The sequence below is a fragment of the Lampetra fluviatilis genome, chromosome 35, assembly GCF_964198595.1.
Source record: "Lampetra fluviatilis chromosome 35, kcLamFluv1.1, whole genome shotgun sequence".
Lineage (NCBI taxonomy): Eukaryota > Metazoa > Chordata > Hyperoartia > Petromyzontiformes > Petromyzontidae > Lampetra > Lampetra fluviatilis.
The window spans coordinates 4,667,550-4,690,297 of NC_136309.1; the positions used below are offsets into that span (position 1 = coordinate 4,667,550).

General features: G+C 52.1%; 1 protein-coding gene across 1 annotated transcript in view; it reads right to left on the reverse strand.

The window, feature by feature from the left end:
- Positions 1-2,034: 2,034 nt before the first annotated feature.
- The window catches only part of LOC144944536 (ras-related C3 botulinum toxin substrate 1-like), a 30,385-nt gene continuing 9,671 nt past the window's right edge, over positions 2,035-22,748 (reverse strand). Inside the window, exons 3-6 of the mRNA XM_078872776.1 lie at positions 19,487-19,604; positions 14,192-14,254; positions 9,961-10,120; positions 2,035-8,170 (exon numbers count right to left, since the gene is read on the reverse strand). Of these exons, the coding sequence (XP_078728902.1) occupies positions 8,040-8,170; positions 9,961-10,120; positions 14,192-14,254; positions 19,487-19,604 (472 nt within the window). The 3' untranslated portion in view covers positions 2,035-8,039. The remainder of the gene's footprint in view (positions 8,171-9,960; positions 10,121-14,191; positions 14,255-19,486; positions 19,605-22,748) is intronic.

Consider the following 22,748-nt stretch of genomic DNA (forward strand, 5'->3'; position numbering starts at 1 on the left):
GGTGCCGTGCAGCGGAATAAAGGTCACACACACACACACACGCACACGCGCGCACAACCGACCCAAGATCTCGATACGAATCAGTTCCATTCCACCCAAACACAGGCCCCGTTTCCCAGACTGTCAGGGTTACACCAGGACAGGTGGAAACGCCAACCACAAAGCACCCGCGTGTGCGGGCTTGGTTGACATTTTGACTCACGTGTCAAGCTTTCATACGGCCGCAGTGCGTTGTGTATTTGCGTCCGCACAGTGCACTTCGCACGCAAAGTGCACCTAATCTGCTGCTACAAGCTGCCGAGGAGGTGATACAACATCGTGGTTGTGCCAAATAAAGTGTTTGGCTGCTAGTAATGTCCACATGATGATAAGCCCACTTCGTTGAGAGATCATTTGTGGCCAGGTCGCTTCTGAAAAAGAGCGACATAGCTCAGTGGGCCTTACCTGGTTAAAAACAAAGTGTATAATGTGTATAGTGTAATAACTCTCCCACGTGTGTTCGGGCTGCACTGCGTGCTGTTTAGAGTGTTGTCCGACGTTTCGCCCAGCGTGCTGGGTCATGGAAGGATTTGCCACTCGTTTGACAAAAGTGGATAATGGGACGATTGTTTCGATTTAAAGCTTTCGTGACTGCAATGATTCATCTTCTTGGTTCTTTTGGTAAAGTCACGTAGAAGGGAAGTAATAAAATAATAAAAATAAAACATAATAATTCATTCAGACGCTGTCTCCCCGACAGACCTGGTCTTCACCCGAGGACGGCTGCTTGCGTTGTGGCCGAAACGTCGTGATAATTATTTTATTATGTTTTATTTTTATTATTTTATTACTTCCCTTCTACGTGACTTTACCGAAAGAACCAAGAAGAGGGACGATTGTTGTTTCCCAATTAATTGACGTGCAAGAAACCTTTAAAATGTGATGAATTTGGACCGCGACGCAGGCACACGCTGACCTCTTCCTTGAATGACATCACGGGATTTTCAACGCCCGCCGCGAAACAGACGGCCCCGCAGCATGACACGCGTTAGGCACCCGCAGTGTGAACCGGGGCGACCCGCAGGTTCCTAATCCGCGAACCACCTTGCAACAAGTGGCAGACGTGCGAGCCCGCACCACAACTCACCACACTTTTTTAGACTTGGGCTCAGTACCGGATGATGCTAGTGCGGGGCCTGTAGCATATGTTATAAAATGGGGCCCTAATTAAAAAAAACACACAAATATTAAAACACAATGTTTAACTTGCACAGTAAAGTAATTGTATGTTTTCATTTGCTCTACAGCCAGATAATACGACAAATCGCTAACCTTAAACACCCAGTCGCTCATAAAAGTTGAAGGCGGTACAGTACTATAGTAATAGAGCAAGTGCAGAATCACTGAACCGAAATTGATAGCTCGAAAGCATTTAGCGCGAGGCCCTTGAAAGTGCGGGGTCCGTAGCTGCTACCTACATATGTAGTAGCTGCTACATATGTAGTAGCTACTGCTACATATGTAGTAGCTACTTGTGCCGCTGGGATCATCCGGCACTGCTTGGGGCTCTGTGTGCGCGCGCGGTCCACAGCCGAGCGAGTCGAAGGGAAGCCTCCAAACACGGCGCGCAGCGCCCCCTGGGGGAACTCGTCGCAGGTCCCAAGCTGTGCAGCGATCCGGAGGGTCGTCGTCGTCGGAATTGGGAGAACTACAAATACATGGGCAGACTGGAACGTTTCCTTCCCGCACGTGTCTCTCGAACCATGGTATACTTTTCTTTTTGAGGTCGCACACAGTGTAATGGACGAATGTGTTGAGTGAGTTGTTGTTGTTCCACTGTGCTTGTGGCACCACTGCCAACGCACCTCCCATCAGCACGGTCGGCTACGTAGGGCGCGAAAGAAGTTCGGCATACGTACACAGCAAGCGAATGATGTGGTTAACGTTGCCGAGGTCGGCTGAGATTCCGACGCATCGCGGGTGAGTGAAGTCACACGTGGGTGAATCTCACGGGCAGTGCTGAATGAAGGAACGAGGGGACAGGGAACGTTCGTAAATCAAAACCATTTTAATATACTGTAAAAAAATGAAACATTTTCCTTGCAGCCACATTACATTTTTTGTTAACAACACCTGAAAACCGGCAACTGACACGTTAGAACAGTAGTTTAGCAATAACTTGCGCGTGTGTAATTGAGCTCTTTTGAAAAATGGAAATCTCAAATGCGTCGTCTGGTTTCTCGCTTGCCGATTGTTCGTGAGCTTGCGACTTCGCTGCTCAAGAGCATCACGCAGCGGATGTTTCAGGCGCCGAGAATTGGCCCGACACCTTTGTTAACACACCTGGGCACGATTCGAGAGAAATGCGATTCAACAACGGGCCCCTCGTCAACCTCCTACAAGGTTGCAGCGGTCCCCGTACGCTCAGGTGCAAGGGCCGTTTCCTTGTTTGCCGCCAGTACAATCAACGCCACAAGTCCAAAATAAAAATGTGAAATTATTTCCAACGTTACAAAAAAAATTCACGGCCCATTGACTTGTATGAACACCCAGCTGTAGTCTATGGAAAAAAAAAATTAAGATATGAAATACCTGTTTTCCACCTGCACATCCGAGCCGAGCCAGCGCGAGGCCCTCGTGGTACGGGTGTTTTTTTTCCCCACCTGGCTATTTGCTGTGCTGAACCAGAACCAAACCGCCATATATACGCGCTGGCCTCGCGAGAAGACGTTTGAATCTGGCTCGAGGGCCCGATCAGGGCCAGGGATAACCACGTGCGCTGAATTGTCGGCACACGCAACGTAAGACACAGGGTGGTCACGGGGGCAATCGCAACTTCACGCAACCGTCAGGGGCACGGCTCGGTTTCTGTAGTGGGGGTGGGGGAAACTCTTTGGGAGCGTTCCCCCCAGTGGCACATGACTGGCTCGGCACGGCTCAGTTGTGCGGTGGAAAAAGAAGAGGAATCGAAAGGCTCTGGCCTGAGTCTTAACTAAATTGATCGGTTGAACTCTTGAATAGAATTGTGAATTTGGTGACCCAAAGGGAGGTTCAAGCACTCGATTGCTCAACACGTCACTGCCAATGGAGTCAATGCTTGTTGCCAAACGTTAGTATTATATACAATCAATATTTCAATCAATATAGAGTAAAATAGTACTGCCTAGGTTTTCCTGGTTGTGCTTTGCGGCTCCGACGTGTTTTCGTGGTTAGCCCGCGCGTCGTTCGGCACAATGCCTGACCTTTCGCTCCACGTGCTACCGAAGGAGATCCGAGCACGCGGGCCGAAACGTCGGACCTCACGTCGAACTCGTGCGCGGCACGACCGGACAAACACATCGGGAGAGCGAGAGTAGTGGGACGCTCCCGAACATTCGAACTTGGCGCGTGTCACATTATTAAGGTCACACGTATGGCTCTCTAAATGAAATGGCTAAAATAAAATAAAAACATGCAAAAGTTCGATTGTTCTCTTGGTGCAAGCTGCTACGACTCAATCTAATTCGAACCCCGTGTATATATAAACTAAGCATTGCCATCGTCGTAGAGCCGAATGTTTTCCACGCGGCGTTTAATATACAACGCTCAAATGGCCCCTGGGGATACAAGTTAATAACCGGCGCCGATTAAAGTTCCACAAAGAGATACGGGACAAACGTGATTACAGTGCTGTATTATATTGCAAACCCATATTAAAAAAATAACAAAAATAATTGGCGACGAATTGTCATTAACAATGGCAACTGTTAGCACATACGACGACGGTACGCGCACACAGACACGCGCACACAGACACGCGCACACAGACACGCACAGACACGCGCACACAGACACGCACAGACATGCGCACACAGACACGCGCACACAGACACGCGCACACAGACACACGCGTGCCCACAGAAATAACTCTTGACTCGACTAAAGGGCAGCAAAGGAGTCGGGACCGACTACGCACGCATCCCGGCACCACCAACAGCCCCCTGCCTCCTCACGCACGCGGACAAATCGCGTCGCGAGCAGAGAGCCGTCAAGCCCCGAGCCGTGCCGCGCTCTCTCCCCTTCTCCGCCGAATATTTTTGTGGGTCGCTCGCAGACTCGACTGGAGCAGGCGGCTCGTGACCGGTCGTAGCCAAAGGGAGAGGAGGAATACTCGAGGCGGGGTGCCGGCTCGCAGGCAATATTTTACGGGCGGTTTTATTTTTTTCCGGGTCTCTGGAAGACTCGTTCGCGTGGGTTGCCCCGTGACTAGTTAGCCGCCTCGGACACAGCAAGAGGTTGTATACTGGATGCGGTGTGCCGGCTTGCTTGCAGAAATGTTTTCCGAGCCGCCGACGTATCGGGAGTCGGTGGTACGTTGGGCTCGTGGCCACGGCGAGCGGTATTGCTGGATGTGTGTGGGGTGCCAGATCGTCACCCGAGGCAGAGCCAGCTGACGTGAAAGCGCTAGCCGCCACGCGGTTCTCGCACGCAGGCAAAGGTGCTCGACCGCTCGAACCGACTCGGCCACTTCCTGAAAATTACGAGGAACTCATCGGAACAGAATTACGAGGCGCAGGCTGGAAACAAATAACGGTGAAAATTATTTGTACCAAAAGGTTATTTCAAGGATAGAAAATAAAAAGTGCGGTTGTGACCAATGGCTTCATTTCTGCTGAGTACGACAATATCTTGGGGCACCTGGCACACCGCAGCACCCAGCACACCTTTCGCACATCTCCCTCGCCCCGTGGGCAACGGCGTGGGTTCCATCCCGGACCCTGGCGATGCCTGTTGTTGTTTAGTTGGAATCCGCGTGTTCTCTCTCTCTCTCCCCCCACGGTGGTCGGAGTGTGGATATTCTCCTCCAGGTCCCTCCAGTTTTGCCCCCCCCCCCCTACCACCGCTCCACATTTAGAATCAACGTGCATTTAGATTATTTGGTGGCTACTTTACCAGGTAAAGCAGTGGGCTTTACCTGGTAAAATAACAAAAAACACATTTTAGTTACTTTTAGAATTTGTTCCTAGATAGCACCCTGGAAAAAATTCTAAGACATTGATTACAACATTAGGTAGGGGTAGGTAGTGAGCGGGGGGGGGGGCTCACGAAACCTGGAGTTTTGGATCTGTGTCAGGAACCAGGAACCGACGCTCACCGTTGCACAAAAACGCGCTACCCCTCCCAGACAGAGGCGATTAAAAACGATCGCGAAAACCACGACATTTGTCACGACCACCTCCACGACCACCTCCCCCATCACCTCAACGACCACGGCCGCGACCACGACCACCTACACGATCACCGCCACCACCACCGCACACGCATCACCACTCATGCATTTGTTCTCACGGCCAAACGGAACGACCTTTAAAAAAAAATGTCGCTCGCGATCCTTGCGACAAAAAAACTATTCAAGTGAGTTGGACTGCTGCCGTGCTACGAACCCAACGCTGCGCTAGCGCCGACAGAAATAGTTCGGACCGACTCCCGAGCCCGGGGCTAGCATCAAGGCCACGCTCGATTCCGCGGGTGCAACGGTTACGGAAATCGTCCCCAGCGATTGCAGACAGGTGGCGGGCGGCTTTCCCGTTGGAACAAAAATGTTGCCGTCCCAAAATCTGAACAAATCGAAATCGCCGCCTCCCTCCACCGCCGTGGGAAACCGAGACGGCAACTTCCGATCGAACGAGAGGCGGCACAGGTCGGAGGCGGCAGGACGTGACTGCATGACGTCGCGTCGTCTTCGCTTGAGAGCACCGCTTCGAGTCCGATGTTGACGGATGAAAGGGAAAGCCGCCCTCCTGATTCATAGCGTCTCCATTAAGCAAGGCTTACATTGCAATACACCGCCGTAAACCGAGTGACCGGCAATGATGGACTGCATCATGGTTTGATGACCGTCACTGCATTCCGTCGGCCAGCAATTTGGCAAAGTCGCTCGCGGTTTAACGACGCTGGCCGGCTAAGGATCGCCGCGAAAATCGCAGTCGTGGATCGCGTTAGGCTTGTGGAGCCCTCACAAGCACTAACGCGGCGGACCTCTAAATACGCAGCTTCCATTTGGAGGTTTAATTCAAAGGCTCCTAACGTCGGCCTGCCCGTCGTGGCACTGAACGTGGACCAACGAACGCCGGAGGCCACGTTTTCGCGAGGGGCGCTGCACATTCGAGGGGACGGGCGAGAGAATTGAGGCCGCACCGTCCCCGTGTGACTCCGGCGAAGGGGGACGGACAGGCGGCGGTAACAAGGTTTCTAGATGGGCCCCTTTTCAAATAAATCGGCCGACACCTCCGGTGGAATGCCACGAGTTAGCGCCGTGGTTAGGGTCGCACACCTCCGGCGTACAAAGCACCGGAACAAGGCCGCCTCTCGATAGCGGACGCAGTGAGGGGGGCGAGACGATGCGGCGAATGCATCGCCGGTCCTGCGCGGTGCATTTATTTGGCAAACTGACAAAACGTCCTGGCGGAAGGTTCCCCGAGAACGGCGGCTACCTCGTCAACGAGAGGGCTGGCGACGCCGGGGTAACCGTGGCAGGTGGCGACTCGAGCTGGAACGCTCACGGGGCTTGGCAGGCAACAGACCGAACGTAAAAAAATAAACGCGGTTCGCGTCGCTGGACGGGATACCGGAACCCAAACGCTCTGGCAAGGTTTCGCCCGAACTCGGTCTCAATTCTCAGATGGGTCATCGTTCCTGCGCTCTCCACTCTTAACCGATGCCTCCCTCTCCCCCCCCCCCCCAAAGCAAATTAATCCTTGTGCCCACCTCATCACCGGTCTTCCCTAGCGACTGTCGTAGCGCGGTTGGCGTGGGCCCTGGTGCAAGGAATTAAATGCGCCCCTAACCCAACCCACCCCCGCCAGTGCCTGCCCCCCCCGCCCCCGAAATGAACTGCTTTTTGTGTTTAGTTTGTTGTCCTTTCCCCTGCACCTCCCGTTAGCTACGTATGGCGCGAAAGAATCTCAACATACATACATACATACGTGTATGACCAGCATGCAACAGTCGACCCAATTATTCTCCGGATACTCGCTCGCTCTCTCTAGAGCTCCATCTGGTGGAACCTCTTGCAGGCGGGTTGCTCCTTTACCCTTTGTAGAATTTAATTAATTAAAACACCACATTAGCTGGATGCTCCACAAGCAAAGAAATCCGTCTAAATTAACCTCTCCACCCCCGCCGCGTCCGGATCATTACGTTGCAATGGAAAACGTTAAAAGGTGTTTTCCCAGCAGGTGAAGGAGAGGGTTTACACTACCGCCAGTGTCTGTGTGTGTGTGCACGTGTCTGTGTGCTGCATCACACCGTGTCACACCGAATCTCTCGTAGTCCCCACGTAATCTTCCACAAGCGGACGATCCCTTCCCCCACCTCCCCTTCTTTAGATACAGCCCAAAGCAAAGAGCAGGACGAAAGACGTAAAAATAACAAATAACCCACGGCAAAAATACGGAAAGGTGGCAGCCGGTTAAAGTTACATTTTTAAAACGTCGTATGTAACAAAAACTACGTGGGTCTGCTCTGACCGCAAAATTAGCAGAATATTCTTTCGCTCCGATAACTGCAGTTTCAACTGAACCCCTTCCCACCGTGGCAGCCGCTGCTTCCGGCGGTGTCTTTACTTCCAACTTGGCCAGAGTGGCGCCGTCTCTGCGTTCTTGCGCTGGGATGGCACGGAGTGCGTTCCTTTTACAGCATTGGGCACCGAATGGTCAGGAATGAGATTTGAGCGCATGCGTGAGCGTGAGCGTGCACGTGCGTGCACACGCACATGCGTCAGTACATTCGAGCGTGTGGTGCGGTGCGGTGCGAGCGTACGGGACTGCGTGTGCGTGCACGAGAGCGCGCGTGCGTCGGCGCACGCAACGACGACGTGTCAGTGAATGTGCGTGCGCATGCGAGACTGTGCGGCGAGTGGCAACGTGTGTGTGTGCGCGTGTAGGCGCGCGCGTGTGTGTGTGTAGAGTCCCCCCCCCCCACGCATGGACACGTAGAGAGAGAGAGAGACGAAGAGAGCCGGAGAGTTGGGGCGTGCGCCGCGCGTGGCCTTCCCTCCCACCCCTCCCCCGAGCACGCCACTACAGCAGCTTGCACTTCTTGGAGGAGCTCCTGACTGGCGGGGGGCAGAGCACGGCACGGATCGCCTCGTCAAACACCGTCTTCAGTCCCCGCTGGGTCAGCGCCGAGCACTCCAGGTACTTCACGCTGCCTGCTCACGCGCACAAAGACAAAGGTGCCCCCCCACCGCGACCCCGGATAGCCGTTTAACAAACTGTTGGGCGGCGTTGGCGAACTCCAGTTGAGGCCCGGCGAGGCACACGGGGCGGTGGGTGGCCAGCACCACACAACCGGTCCACCATCGTCAACCCCAGTGCTGATGTTCATACGCACACACACACCGGTCACTCATTTAAGGCTGATTTGACCTAGGGGAAGGGCTCCCAGGAACGGTTCGGAAATATTCGTAACCGACGTTGCCGGCGAGCGGGAGTCGAAACTCGGCTCGCCGGGTTCGTGTCGCGGTGGTTGCTCGGCCTAGTCTTCCACGCTAGCCAGACGTCTCGGGACGAAGGTGAGAGTACCCACACTTTACGGCACCACACACGGACCTGGCGATCGACTCTGCCGGGTGGATGGAGGTGTTGGCGGTAAGGGGATTAAAAAAACTTGCACCGAATAGAACCGGCGACCTCGGGACGGCACCTCTGAAGGGGACACGCGGCGCAGCGTCAACACCGCCGATACGGCGACGGAGGCAGATCGTTGTTTTGTTGAATCGCGCGCGGGCACGTGCGCGATTTAACGACACATTCTGTCCACTCCTCGGTGAGCAGCTCGAGCGTTGCGAGGATTGCGGCGAGGAGGCGGCTGGGGGAAGCGAGGTGGCCGGGAGTGGGCACGTAGTACGCCCACCGTGCCACGTCCTGGCGGGGGATCGCCAGCGTGTTGTGGACAACGAAACGGCGGACGGTGGCATAAACTATTTTAAACTATTTTGTTCGTTTTACCGGGTAAGGCGAACTGAGCTATATATATTCATAGCTCTTTTTCAGAAGCGACCTGGCCGCAAATGATAGCTCAACAAAATGGCTTATCACGTGGAAATTTAGAGAAGCCAAACACTCTAAACACACGTTTCTAAATGTGGACAGAAAAACCGGAGGACCCGGAGAAAAATACACACGACCACGGGGAGAGAGAGACACGCAAACTCCAAATATACAGCAGCAGGCGTCAGGGTCGGGATCGAACGCACGACCTTCCGTATACCAGGCGAGGTGGTTAACATCTCCTAGCCACCATGATGATGATAATGATGAGAGAGAAACACGCAAACTCCAAATATACAGCAGGCGTCAGGGTCGGGATCGAACCCACGACCTTCTGCATACCAGGCGAGGTGGTTAACATCTCCTAGCCACCGTGATGATGATGATAATGAGAGAGACACGCAAACTCCAAATATACAGCAGCAGGCGTCAGGGTCGGGATCGAACGCACGACCTTCCGTATCCCAGGCGAGGTGGTTAACATCTCCTAGCCACCGTGATGATGATGATGATGATGAGAGAGAACACGCAAACTCCAAATATACAGCAGGCGTCAAGGTCGGGATCGAACCCACGACCTCCTGCATACCAGGCGAGGTGGTTAACATCTCCTAGCCACCGTGATGATGATGATGATGAGAGAGAAACACGCAAACTCCAAATATACAGCAGGCGTCAGGGTCGGGATCGAACCCACGACCTCCTGCATACCAGGCGAGGTGGTTAACATCTCCTAGCCACCGTGATGATGATGATGATGAGAGAGAGACACGCAAACTCCAAATATACAGCAGCAGGCGTCAGGGTCGGGATCGAACCCACGACCTCCTGCATACCAGGCGAGGTGGTTAACATCCCGCCACTGTGGCGCCCTTTGACATCGACGATGACAAAACGCTCGTCCCGCCTCAGGGCCCGGCCCAGGATAGTGGTTGAGGCAGTGACATACCGATGTCTTTGGCCATGGCGAGCCCCTGAGGGTAGGAGATGGGGGACAGCTTCTTGTCCTTGAGTCGCTCCGTGGTGTCCTTGTCGTCCCGCAGGTCCAGCTTGGTGCCCACCAGGATGATGGGGGTGTTGGGGCAGTGGTGTCGCACCTCCGGGTACCACTGCACAAAGACACACGGGCCTTATGGCGGGCTGTGGGGGCTTGTGCTGGTAGACAAACAGCCGACCGGGGCTGGAAAAACGGACCCAGGGGGGTATGGGATGGCCAGCAGCACGTCTCCACAGTGCTGCAGTGCTGTTCTAGACGCACTGCACCGGGACAGGCACCGATATTCGTCACCGATGTTGGGCGTGAGCAGGTATCGAACTCAGGTTGCCAGGTTCATAGGGCAGTGCGCTAACCACTACACCGCCGCTCCCCGTACCACTATATGCACACACACGGGCGCAAACACTCTTAAACAAGGCTCCGATAATCAATGAGCTCTTCCTCGCTAATTACTTATTTGGAATAAACAAGGATCAATGTTGCCCTCTAAATGCAGCAGAATGCCCACATGCAGGCCGAGGCCTTCATGAATGGACAAAGGGTTGAAATGTATTATTATTACTTTTACTGTAGGTCCTGGTGTTTAGCGGAATATCAATAGAGGTTTCAAACACCCCCTTTCATGGGTCGCCCGCGCGAAGACACTTGAATATTCGGTCAGATCTAATCTCTAGACCTGAATCCCTGTGTTCTTTGTCCACACATCACCTACAAACATCTAAGGGCCATATCAAACAGAAGCTCCTGACCTATAGTTGTGACATGCCGACATAGTCGTGTATCTTATAATGTTGTGGGTCTTCTTGGTTCTTTCGGTAAAGTCACGTAAAAGGGAAATAATAAAATAATAAAAATAAAACATAATCAAATAATTCTCACGACGTTTCAGCCACAACGCAAGCAGTCGTCCTCAGGTGAAGAACAGGTCTGTCGGAAAGACAGTGTCTGGTGGTGTTTCATTCAGACACTGTCTTTCCGACAGACCTGTTCTTCACCTGAGGACGGCTGCTTGCGTTGTGGCCGAAACGTCGTGAGAATGATTTTATTAGGTTTTCTTTTTATTCATTTATTATTTCCCTTCTACGTGACTTTACCGAAAGAGCCAAGAAGATGAATCCCTGCAGTCACGAAAGCTTTAAATCGAAATTTAATGTTGTGGGTGTCTCCTAGCCGTGAACAAAAACGCTGTGGGGTGTCTCTCTCGAACTCATCTAAACGGTCCGCGAGTGCTCGGGACACCCACGGCCACCTCCTGCTACCCCAAGCCCCCCCTCCCCCGCCCGTGGGCATGGACACACGGAGACGTGGAGGTTCGCCTGCCGGAACTTGCATCGACGTCGTCGCAGCAGCTATGCGTCCCGCGGGCCCGAGCACAACAGCCACCGCTCTGTGGCCGCCCGCTCTCCCGCCCGCCCGCCCGCCCCTCCCCACTCAAAACGTTAATCTGCCAAACGGCTCCAGAGGCGCGCACAAATTTTGCGCGCGAGTTTTTCTGCCGCCGCGACCGGTTTTGACAGGAACCGTGCGGTTTTGCTGGGGTTTTTGGACGGGTTAAAAATACGCGCCACTTCCAGGAAATGGCTCGTTACCCTTTTTTGACAGATATCACGAAGTCTGAATCAAATGTTGGTGGAAACGAGAGAAGGGCGATGGGCGCGTCCGCGATGGTGGTGATGATAATGATGACGATGATGACGATGATGATGTTGGCCGTGGAATCATTTCAAGGATTCTTTTAGATAAAGCGTGGAGTGGGCCAAGCCAAAAACGCATCTTCTCCCCGCAAGTGCACACACATCGCAAGTGCCATTGTGCCGTGGGAGCGGCAGCTCGCTGCATATGGCTTCGAACACTTTCCAACTAAAGTTGAGAGCGCGACCGCATTAGCTTTGTCTGTCCCGTCGGGTGTAACGCGGGGAGGCACGCTACCTTTCATGAAGATGATCCAATACGAATGAAACTTTCGTAAAAACCTTGCGTTGCTCGTTGAGATGTACCCCGGAGAAAACCGGCCAAATTGATCAAAGGGTTGCCAGATATTCCAGAGACAAAACCCATTGCTGAAAGTATTCACCCTGGCGGTCGAGGCACGTGCGCCTGCCACCCTCCCGACAACGTAACCACGTGCGATGTCATCCTGCGAAACCACGCCGATCCCACCCCCCCTGGCCCTCTGCTGTGGCGAACCATCGGACACCAAGTATCCACAGAGACACTGAGCAAGCTGCAGAGGAAGTGCATGCGTTTTCTCGACAACGGCAATGACCTCCTGTCAACCAAGATCTCGACAGTGAACCCCGCCGTCGTTTCAAGTCCTGATCCCATACCTTCTGAGATGAAGCTGCCGCTGCGCTACTGCTTCTAGTCGCCATCCCAGACGCTCACACAGATCCGAAAGAACGCTGGTAAACACAGCGCGGACATCCAGAATAATAAACATCTCTCACTCGGGACCCAAACATCGCACCTCCTGAGTTTGACATTCCTCGAAGACGCTGGTGTAACCTTCAACGGCATCAGAACACCAGCAGGCCAACGCACACCAGCCTCCTCCAGGAATGTAAAATTAAAGACACGAGCGGCAATGCTGTGACTGTGGCCTTGCAACCTCAGCCATGGGCCGTGCAGTAAACCCACTGTGCTCTCTGCGTTCATTCAACGGAGGAGAAAAAGCAAAATGACACGAACTCTCCCTCTCCCTCCCGAAGCCCTCTCATCGTGGACAGCAGCAGAACCTCGGCATTGGCATCGAGCAACTTGAACCACACACTGCTGCTGCAATCGGGCGCGAGAGCAGAACAGAACCACGTGACGTCTTGCGACACACGCGAGGTCGCCTACGAAAGGTTCACAGCGAAAGGCTTGCGTGCGGACGTCAAACTAAAACGTTGCCGATTTTCATGCCGCAGCGTCGCTGGTTGGGGGTGGGGGAAGGAGAGGGGGTGGGGGAGAAAGGAGAAGTTGGGCAGCGCGGGAAGCAGAGAGCCAGCCAGGAGCAGGAGCCCTGTAGCCGCCCGCCACACACTACGTACGGTGCGAAATAAGTTCAATGTATGATAATCGGTTTTTTACCCCTTTATCTGGCAACAAAACTGACACCTTTTTTGTTTACAAGGAGTCATGTTTGCATTGACCACAATACCTGCAGTCGGAATGCAAAGAAAAAACACAACTCTGATAATGTATGCACTGTCCGTGAAATTGATTGGTCCAATTGACGTTGACGATGTTTGCCGACGATATATACCAACCGGCTTCGGGAGAGGCCTTCATCTAGCGGGCGGGCTGACAAAAGGGCCGTAAATTAATTCTCCACGTGACGAAAGTGCGACACCACCAAGTGCCTGCCAAGCGGCAGCCCCGGCAAGGCTCGCGCCGATCTCGCGTGCTGCAAAACGAGCGGCGTGCAGCGACGGAACGTGACCGCGGTCGCTTATCTCTGCCGGTGTACGGAGCCCCTCGCCAGCGCACGCACGCTCGCACGCCACGATAACGAGCCACCACGTGAGCCTCTCGCTTCCTTATTCCACGGCGTCACCGCGCAACGCCGGCACACGGGCAAAGATCGCCTGTGTAGCCTTCAACAGACAGCGAGGGCAAGTGCTGTTGGCAAGTAGCACCCTTGCGAAGGCCGGCACGGCCGCTGCCTTTGTCTCCCCAGTGCTGATGGTTTGCACACCGCACCAGGTACTCAGGCTGAGTCGACCTAGGGGAGGCCCAGGAGCGGTTCAGATAAAATTCGTCACCGATGTTTGTGTAAATTGGGCTCGTGCACCACTGGCAAACGCAGTGGCAGCAGCACCGACAGAATTAGTTTAATAAAAAAAAACAATCTCTTCTCTTTTGTATCTGCAGAACCAGGCCGTATCTCAAGTTCAACGCCTCGTTAAAAGAGAAAACAAAATAGGGGAAAGTCGCGCACGCGCGTGGATTCTCTAACGCTTCCCAACACGCGTTCTGTCTGCCTAAGAATTTAACTTGCAGTTCGGAAGCCGATGGGAAGCAGCTGCCAGAGCAAAATGGGTTTGCGAATTTGCAAATGGTCCTTTTTGCCCCTGGTTTGGGGGAAGTCTTTGATAAACCTGGGCGGATTTCACTCTGGCAAGTCCCTAACAGCGACACAACTTTGGGCCCTGGTGCAGCTGCACCGCCTGCACACTCGACGGCCACGCCACACCCTCACCTTGGCACGGACGTTCTCAAACGACGCTGGGCTCACGAGCGAGAAGCAGATGAGAAAGACGTCCTGCGAAAACACACAAAAACGCGCACTCAAGCGTAAAGATCAAACCGCCGTAGCCTTTCGCCGTCATCACGTGACGATGGTCGGCGTTCTTGAAACTTCTCTTGAGGAATGAGAGAATAACAAAAAGAACCGAGAAACAATATAAATGAGAAGGTAAAAAAACGAGCCCAAAAAACAAGAATTCACCGAGAAAACGTTGCGTTATTACACACGCCGAGCTAAAATACCCATGGCCGACAAAAATTCAACCACAAGCGGCCGAGCGAGCCGGGGGTTTACACAGTCGGTCCGTTCCCTGCGGCATTAAACAGTGTCCAGTGGTCAATCGTCACCAGCAATCGACCGACCCAATCGGGGGCCATGGCAACGCAACTCAGATTCTCTCTCTTCTCCGACCTGCCTTCCCCCCCCCCCCAGCCGCTGGATCGATTTTAAAGAGGTTCTGAGCACACTCGGGGCAGCAGTGACCCTGTCATCGGCTCGCATGCACGCACCCCACCCCCCGCCAACACCCCCCCGCCCCCCACGGGCGCGAACCGTGCATTGATTAACTCGTAAATTTCACGGTCGCTAAATGGAAATTTTTACTGCGACATTTTTTACGACCGTTTTATCTGCGATTTTGATATGCCTCTGCTCTGCTCGTACAGTGGTTCGAAAGGGCGATTTCTAGCAGCAGAGTTTCGCTAAATGTACCATCCGCAGCTCTGTAATAAGCTCTGTTCTCCTGGCCTTAGATGAACCACCATTCGTTCATCGTCTGCCATGGTCACTCCGCTGATGTATAAAGCGCCTCCCAAAGCCACAGACATCTGTGACGACCCTGCAATGTGCACGAGTGTCCTGGATTAGCGCGGAAAATCCTCGCAGAGTCTCGGGGCTCCCTTTAAGGAGGGTCCTGCATCGGGAAGTTTGGTAAAATCCACAAAATGAGTGCTTGATTTTGTCTGGAAGGAAACCGTAGAACTCGCAGGAAACCCACCATGCATATGTGGTGGGACGGGTGGGGGGGGTTAACACTCAAAGCTCCGCACAGATAGATTCAAAAATCCGTTGCCATGCTGCCATCTCCTGGTCATATCACAGCCCGAGTGTAGAACACGTGGTGTTCCCAGGCAGCCTCCAATCCCAGTACTATCCAGGCTCAGTCCTGCTTAGCTTCCGAGATCCGACGAGGCCAGGTGCGAATCTTCATTCAGGGCGATGAATGAGCACCGTGTCCATTGTTAACGCAGCCAGCAATGAATAAATGAAAGAAACCCACAAGAAGATTTCCCTGCAGTTCCACAGGTTGTCGCCGACTAGCCTAAGCCTAGACTGCTGACTAAATTAACACGTTGACGCAGCGGTGAAACTGACGTGGGTTTTTGTTTTTTTTGTCGGATGTCCGACGATTCGCGCCCACGTGCCGGGGAGCTTCCTCACTTCCCCGAGAAGCGGGAACGCCGGGAGTCGCGCCGGACAACGAGCGGCGCAACCCGTGAACACGTCGGCGAGATCCGCACGGGCTTAACAACCGCGAGGAGATCGTGGGTTCGATCCCGTCCCTGACGCCTGTTGCATATTTGGAGTTTGCATGTTCTCTCTCTCTCTCTCTCCGTGGTTACGTGGATTTTTCTCCAGGTGCTCTGGTTTTTCCCTCCACATGTAGTGAAGGTCCTCCTCGCCTTCACTACCCGCGAGACCGCTTCGCCGTGACGGCGGGGATCTCGCTTGCTGGGTTCCGCGGTGGCTCAAGTGGCGAGCCAAACCGACAGCGGGCTCCGAGTGCCGCCCAAGCAGATCCCGCGCCCGCCGAGCTCGCCGCCGCGCCGAGACGCCGGTCCTCCGGCGCTCAGCTCGCGCGGTGTGCAGCGGCAGAGCCGAGAGCGGCAGGGAGTTGGCGTCACCAGATATTTCGATTTAAAGCTTCCGTGACTGCAGCAGGGATTCATCTTCTTGGTTCTTTCGGTAAAGTCACGTAGAAGGGAAATAATAAAATAATAAAAATAAAATTCTACATAATAGAATAATATATTTATTTATAATATAATATAAAATTATATAAAATAATATAATAAAAGAATGAATATTATTTTATTGTTTTATTTTCATTATTTTATTATTTCCCTTCTACGTCACCAGATTTGTTTGTTTTTATTTAAGGGTAGGTTGTTTTTCTCCCCCTCCCCCCCGCCTCGTTATTATCGCGGGGATGCTGCCGCAGCGGGGGTAACGGTTAGCACGTCGGATTTGTGAGGGGGCCGGTTGGATTCGATCTCCCGGGCGCCGCGGTCGCGAGATGTTAGCTACCTCGCCGGGTATACAGGAGATCGTGGGTTCGATCCCGTCCCTGAGGCCTGTTGTATATTTGGAATTTGCATGTTCTCTCTCTCTCTCCGTGGTTGCGTGGATTTTTCTCCAGGTCCTCTGGTTTTTCCCTCCACATTTAAAAACACGCGTTTAGAGTGTCTGGCTGTTGCTATACATTTCCACGTGATAAGCTGTTTGGTTCAGCTATCATTTGTGGCCAGATCGCTTCTGACAAAGAGCTACATAGCTCTGTGGGCTTTCCGTGGTAAAATTAAAAATAAAACTTGGTCACATATTCACTTTAAGATGTTTTGTGTTCATGTTTTTGTTCGTTGCGGCATGCACCCGATTCAAGAGCCGAATGGCTCACAGGTCTATAACTAATACATGAACTTGAACAGTGAGGAAATCTCATATACCCCTTTCGCCCACCTCCACCCTCCGCCCCACCTATCAACCCAGCAGTGTAATGGGCACTACACATCCAGTTAATCGGCAGGTAACACGTGGTGGGGTAAAGTGTGGGTACTGCCACCTCTTATAAGACGTGCGGCGAACCGTGGATCAGAATGCCCTCAAGCAGCGGTGCGAGCCAGCGACTGCAGGGCTGCACCTTGACCACCGATCCCGATTGTGCTTTCAGCGTCGCGTCACGGGACGCGGCATCCGCTCGGATCGCTCGCACGGCGGCGCGACCCTGCGCACTCGGGAACGCCCCCCCCCCCGCGCAAAGCGGATGCCACAGGGGTGCCTTGGAGGTGACAATCTGGCACGCGCCCCAGAGGCCGCCACTTTTATCACCCATCCTGCCATGCGAGAATCGCAGTGAGTTCTCGTTTAACGTGGCAGGCGAGTTCCTGAAAAGTGCCGCGCTGAGCGGGGTATTGCCGTTCACCGAATCACATTTGCGCTTTTAAAATCATCAGCCTGCAGTCATACTCTTAGTTCTTTCGGTAAAGTCACGTAGGTAAAAAATGAAATTTAAATTAATAAAAATAAAATAAAAATCACGACGTTTCGGAGGCAACACAAGTCTCCGTCATCAGGTGGGACCGTCACAGCCAGATTTGCTGCATCACTTGATGGGTGGGACCGTCACAGCCAGATTTGCTGCAACCACTTGATACAGCAAATCTGGCTGTGACGGTCCCACCTGATGACGGAGACTTGTGTTGCCTCCGAAACGTCGTGATTTTTATTTTATTTTTATTAATTTTAATTTCATTTTTTACCTACGTGACTTTACCGAAAGAACTAAGAGTATGAATCCTTGCAGTCACGAAAGCTTCACATATAGAATTAGCCTGCAGTCATCCCATAATGGGACAAACTGAGACGATAGCGCAACGCCACCACGTTAATGTATCATTCCGCGTACTGTATCGCACCGCTCAGCCGTGCAGCTCAAGAAAGTAGCTCCTCGTTGACCGCTCCGCATTATAACGGCGTGCGTTCCGCATTCCGTCAAAAAAGTGTTTCCTAATCGAAGAACCGCGTGGGTAGGGAAAACGCCCTTTGCATGAACACGCGCCAAGCGAGGACTTCCCGTAATGTTCGACACACGGCAGTCAAACCAACGATCCTCTCAAAGCTGGAATGTGGCCAAAAATTACGCGATTGGGTTTTCTTGCTTCTGGGTTTGAATGGGTGACCGCTATGGACAAACAAGGTTGTCATCGGACAAAGGGCTGCGGGTCTGCATGGTGGCCAGCGGTGAGCAGTGCGGAAAAAATCCCATCGTTGTGCTCTACCTCGACGATTCCATGTGGTGTAGTACGCTCCCCGACCTTCACCAAGCCGCGCTCGGCTGACCCGCATGGGTGACGTGCGGTCACCTTAACCCCGAGATGCGGGGCCGTACACGCACCGGCGTTCCCTCGCTATTCAAGAGGGATACGCTGCGGAGATGCTCGTGAATGGCACATTTCACGGGCAATGACATTGGCCTACGAAATCCTTGAATGAATACGCAAGCAAATAAGCTACTAAATGTGTGAAAATAATCATAACGTAACTTTTTGGGAAATAAATATTAAATATTATAAATAGATCATCATGCGACCTTCCCTGCCAGTATCAAAGTATCCAAGATACTGGCAAGAAGTGTGTTGCCCTATTATAAATGGATTTTAAAGGATCTCATCGCTTTATCTCTCACCACTTTCTTCTCTCTCTCTCTCTCTCGATGCAGATGCGTAGAGTTCCAGGTGCGATTCGCGGATATCCAAAATCGAGGACAGCAAGTTCGTGAATAACGAGGGAGCACTGCACCATGTACTAGAATGAGGACGTTTAACAACGTATTACATATTCTTGGTTCTTTCGGTAAAGTCACGTAGAATAGAAATAATAAAATAATAAAAATATCAAACAATAAAATTCTTACCGAAAGAACCAAGAAAATGAATCCCTGCAGTCAAATAAAAACGTTCAACATACCAACCATGAGTCTGGGACCCACACGGCAAAGCGACAGGCAAATGAACACGCACTGTACGGATGGTAGCATGTGCCAGGGCCTTGAAACGGGGGGCGTTGCCAAACTCCGTGCCAGGTGAGACCACCAGGTGTGGCTCAACGTCATTGCGTCGGCTCTGCTTGTCAACTGTGCTGCGTTTTTTTTTCTTTTTTCCAGCCATCCCAACCAAAGTTCACGTACAGGAGCAGGCGACGGCGCACGGCGGCCACCCCGTCGATGATCTCCGCGTGCTGTTAATTCTACCACGACTGACGGTGATCGTGATGACAATGATGATGATGGTGATGATGATGATAACGATTAAGGTGTTGATGATGGTGATGATGCTGAAAGTGATAAAGGTGATGATGACGACGAAGGTGATGACGATGACAATAATGACAATGATGACAAAGGTGATGACGGTGAAAGTTGGTGGGGAGGGGCGGCGGCGGTGGTATGGTGCAGGAGCCGGGGCTCACCGTCTGCGGGTAGGAGAGCGGTCTCAGTCGGTCGTAGTCCTCCTGCCCGGCTGTGTCCCACAGTCCCAGGTTCACCGGCTTGCCGTCCACCATCACGTTCGCCGAGTAGTTGTCGAACCTGGGGTCCAGAAGCCATCGCAGGAGGTGCAGAGGGGAGCACGGAAGCATGAGGATGTGTGGGTACAACCGTCACGATGTATGTGTGTGTTTCTATTTTCTATGAAGGCATTTTTTACGATATTAATATCATCGTAGTGCGGTGGGACTCGTCTTATCCATGAAGAACTGCGGGGAGCAGGGGACAACTGTCTGAAATTTCAGAATCAGAATCTTTATTTATCCTGGAGAAAAACTATATTCGGTATTAAGCTCTTTTTCACAGATGTCCAGTAGGGGCGGGTCCGAGAGTTACAACAACAAACAATACAAAAACACGATAGGAGTGCAAAGAATAGGAAAGGTAAACAAATCACTAAATATAAATAACAGAGATAAATATTCTTGGTTCTTTCGGTAAAGTCACGTAGAAAGGAAATAATAAAGTAATAAAAACATTAAACAATAAAATTATCACGCCGTTTCGACTGCAACACAAGCAATCATCATCAGGTGATACGTGACTTTACCGAAAGAACCAAGAATATGAATCCTTGCAGTCACGAAAGCTTTAAATCAAAACAGTATATAAATTCTAATACATAAGTACACCAATTCCGAAGCTTGGCCAAGGCAGCAAAACAACAGCAAACACAGTTCCGGACCACACCAAGACAAGACGGCGAGATGTTAACTACCTCGCCTGGTATACATGAGGTCGTGGGTTTGATCCTGACCCTGACACCTGCTGTATATTTGGAGTTTGAGTGTCTCTCTCATCATCATCACGGTGGCTCGGAGATGTTAACTACCTCGCTTGGTATACAGGAGTTCGTGGGTTCGTTCCCGACCCTGACGCCTGCTGTATATTTGGAGTTTGAGTGTCTCTCTCATCATCATCACGGTGGCTAGGAGATGTTAACTACCTCGCTTGGTATACAGGAGTTCGTGGGTTCGTTCCCGACCCTGACGCCTGCTGCTGTACATTTGGAGTTTGAATGTCTCTCTCATCATAATCACGGTGGCTCGGAGATGTTAACTACCTCGCTTGGTATACAGGAGGTCGTGGGTTCAATCCCGACCCTGACGCCTGCTGCTGTACATTTGGAGGGCTGCATGTCTCTCTCCATTTCCCCGTGGTCGCGTGGATTTTTCTCTGGGTCCTCCCGGTTTTTCCCTCCACATTTAGAATCAACGTGCGTTCCCGAGTATTTGGCTTCTATAAATTTCCACGCGATAAGCCACTTCGTTGAGCTACCATTCGTGGTAAAATAAAATAAAAATGTGTTTTGGTTAAAAAAATTGTCACTCAATGACCACCGGGAACCATTCGCTGTTGGGACACCTTCAACTTCCAAACGCGTGGCTGTGCCCACGGTAAGAGGACATTGCCAACGCCCTGTAGTTATAGCACCTAGGCTGTGTGTCCCGGGCTACTTTACGCGTCGTTCATGAAATAAATAAACTAACACTTAAGTTACCGTCAAGCCATCGTTGCAACATTAAGTGACGTCACCGTGACAACGCAGTGGTCACCCATCAACGCACAAACAGGTTGCCATAGGCCGCTTCGTGGACACGCGGCAGGCAGCAGAGGGCAGTGCAGTAAAAGCCATTGTTGTACTGTACTTCTATGATCCGGTGTCTATGCTCCCCGCCCGAGCCAACCCGCACTGACCGGCACGGTGAAGTGTGGTCAAACAGCCCCCCCCCCCGACCCGTACGGCGTTAGGCGGCCTTCATCCAGCAGTGGATTGACAACAAACAAAAAAAGGGGGGGGGGGGGGCCGCGAAACGTCTCCAAAGGCGGCTACGACGTGGCGAGGGCGGCCGCGGTGGAATGACGCGCCGTCACTTTGAACTCCCTCTTATTATAATTAACGGAGCTTAACGACTCGTGCACGGGACAGGCTGGCACACGCAGGGGCCCGGAGCACGCCCGAGGTTTGTTCGGAGGGGGGGGGGGGGTCGACAAAGACGGCTGCTTGCACGGTGTCAGTGAATCACGCACAGGTAGCAGTCAAACGCCGGCTAGAGGTGCAGCCCCTGCAATTGCTTGAGCAAGCCACTGCTTGGCAGTAGGGCCTCCACGAGACGGGAGATCTCGAGTGGGCCTGTTCTAGAGGACATTTTTCCGCCCACTCTTTCACACCGATGCCTTGGGAGAGGTGCGAGTACCCACACTTGACCCCACCACACAAGACCAGCTGATCGACTGACTGTGTGTGGTGCGACCGCTCACAATGCTGGGCGGACGGAGGCAAGAAACGTGCCCATTGTGTCTGCTGCCACGCCGGGAGATCAAACCGTGCTCGACTATTACAGCGCGGAAGCATCTCCGTGAAAACGAATCGTAACGCCTCCTAATTGCTCACCGAACAAGTTCAAGTTCATTTATTAGGTATAGCCCTGTGAGCCATTCGGCTCTTGAATCGGGTGCAACCGCAACAAACAAAAAAACAAAAACATGAACAAAAAAATATCTTAAAGTGAATATTTGACTGAGTGCAAACAGAAAATCCAAGAAAAGAAAGCAAAATATTGCATAAAAATTAACCCGTAAAAACTAAGTTTTTCACTCTAAATCCTTTATATGCGTGGCGGCTAGAGTCCTCTCGTCCTCTGGCTTGAGATGGCTGCCACCTATGGGTCAGATGATTGCCTGCCACCATTAAGCAATTGGTAATTAAATATAATTTTTTTTTCCTAAAAAGTGTAACATTTTGGAAAAACATTTTCACGAAAATAAATTGTCACGCACAACGAGTCTGTGTGCAAAATGTCAGCTCGATTGGATCACGGGAAGTGGGTTAAAAAACGACCGAAAGATTTGCACGGTCGTAAGCGCGCAAGCAAGCGAGCAAGTGAACTTAATATAAAGGATTTTAAAAAACACCACCGAGTCTCTGGGACTCTTTGTCAAGAGGGTGCTGCTACACTGCGCTGTGCTTGGGTCAATTACATTCACTCCGGGCGGTGAGAAACCCGAGTGCTCGGAGGAAACCCACGTGTACCAGGGAATAAAGCTCCAGGCTCCACACCGATAGGACTCAAGAATCCAAGTTGAAGTTCATTTATTAGGTACTAGCCCTGTGAGCCATTTGGCTCTTGAATCGGGTGCAACCGCAACAAACAAAAAAGGAAAAAGATGAACAAGAAAACATCT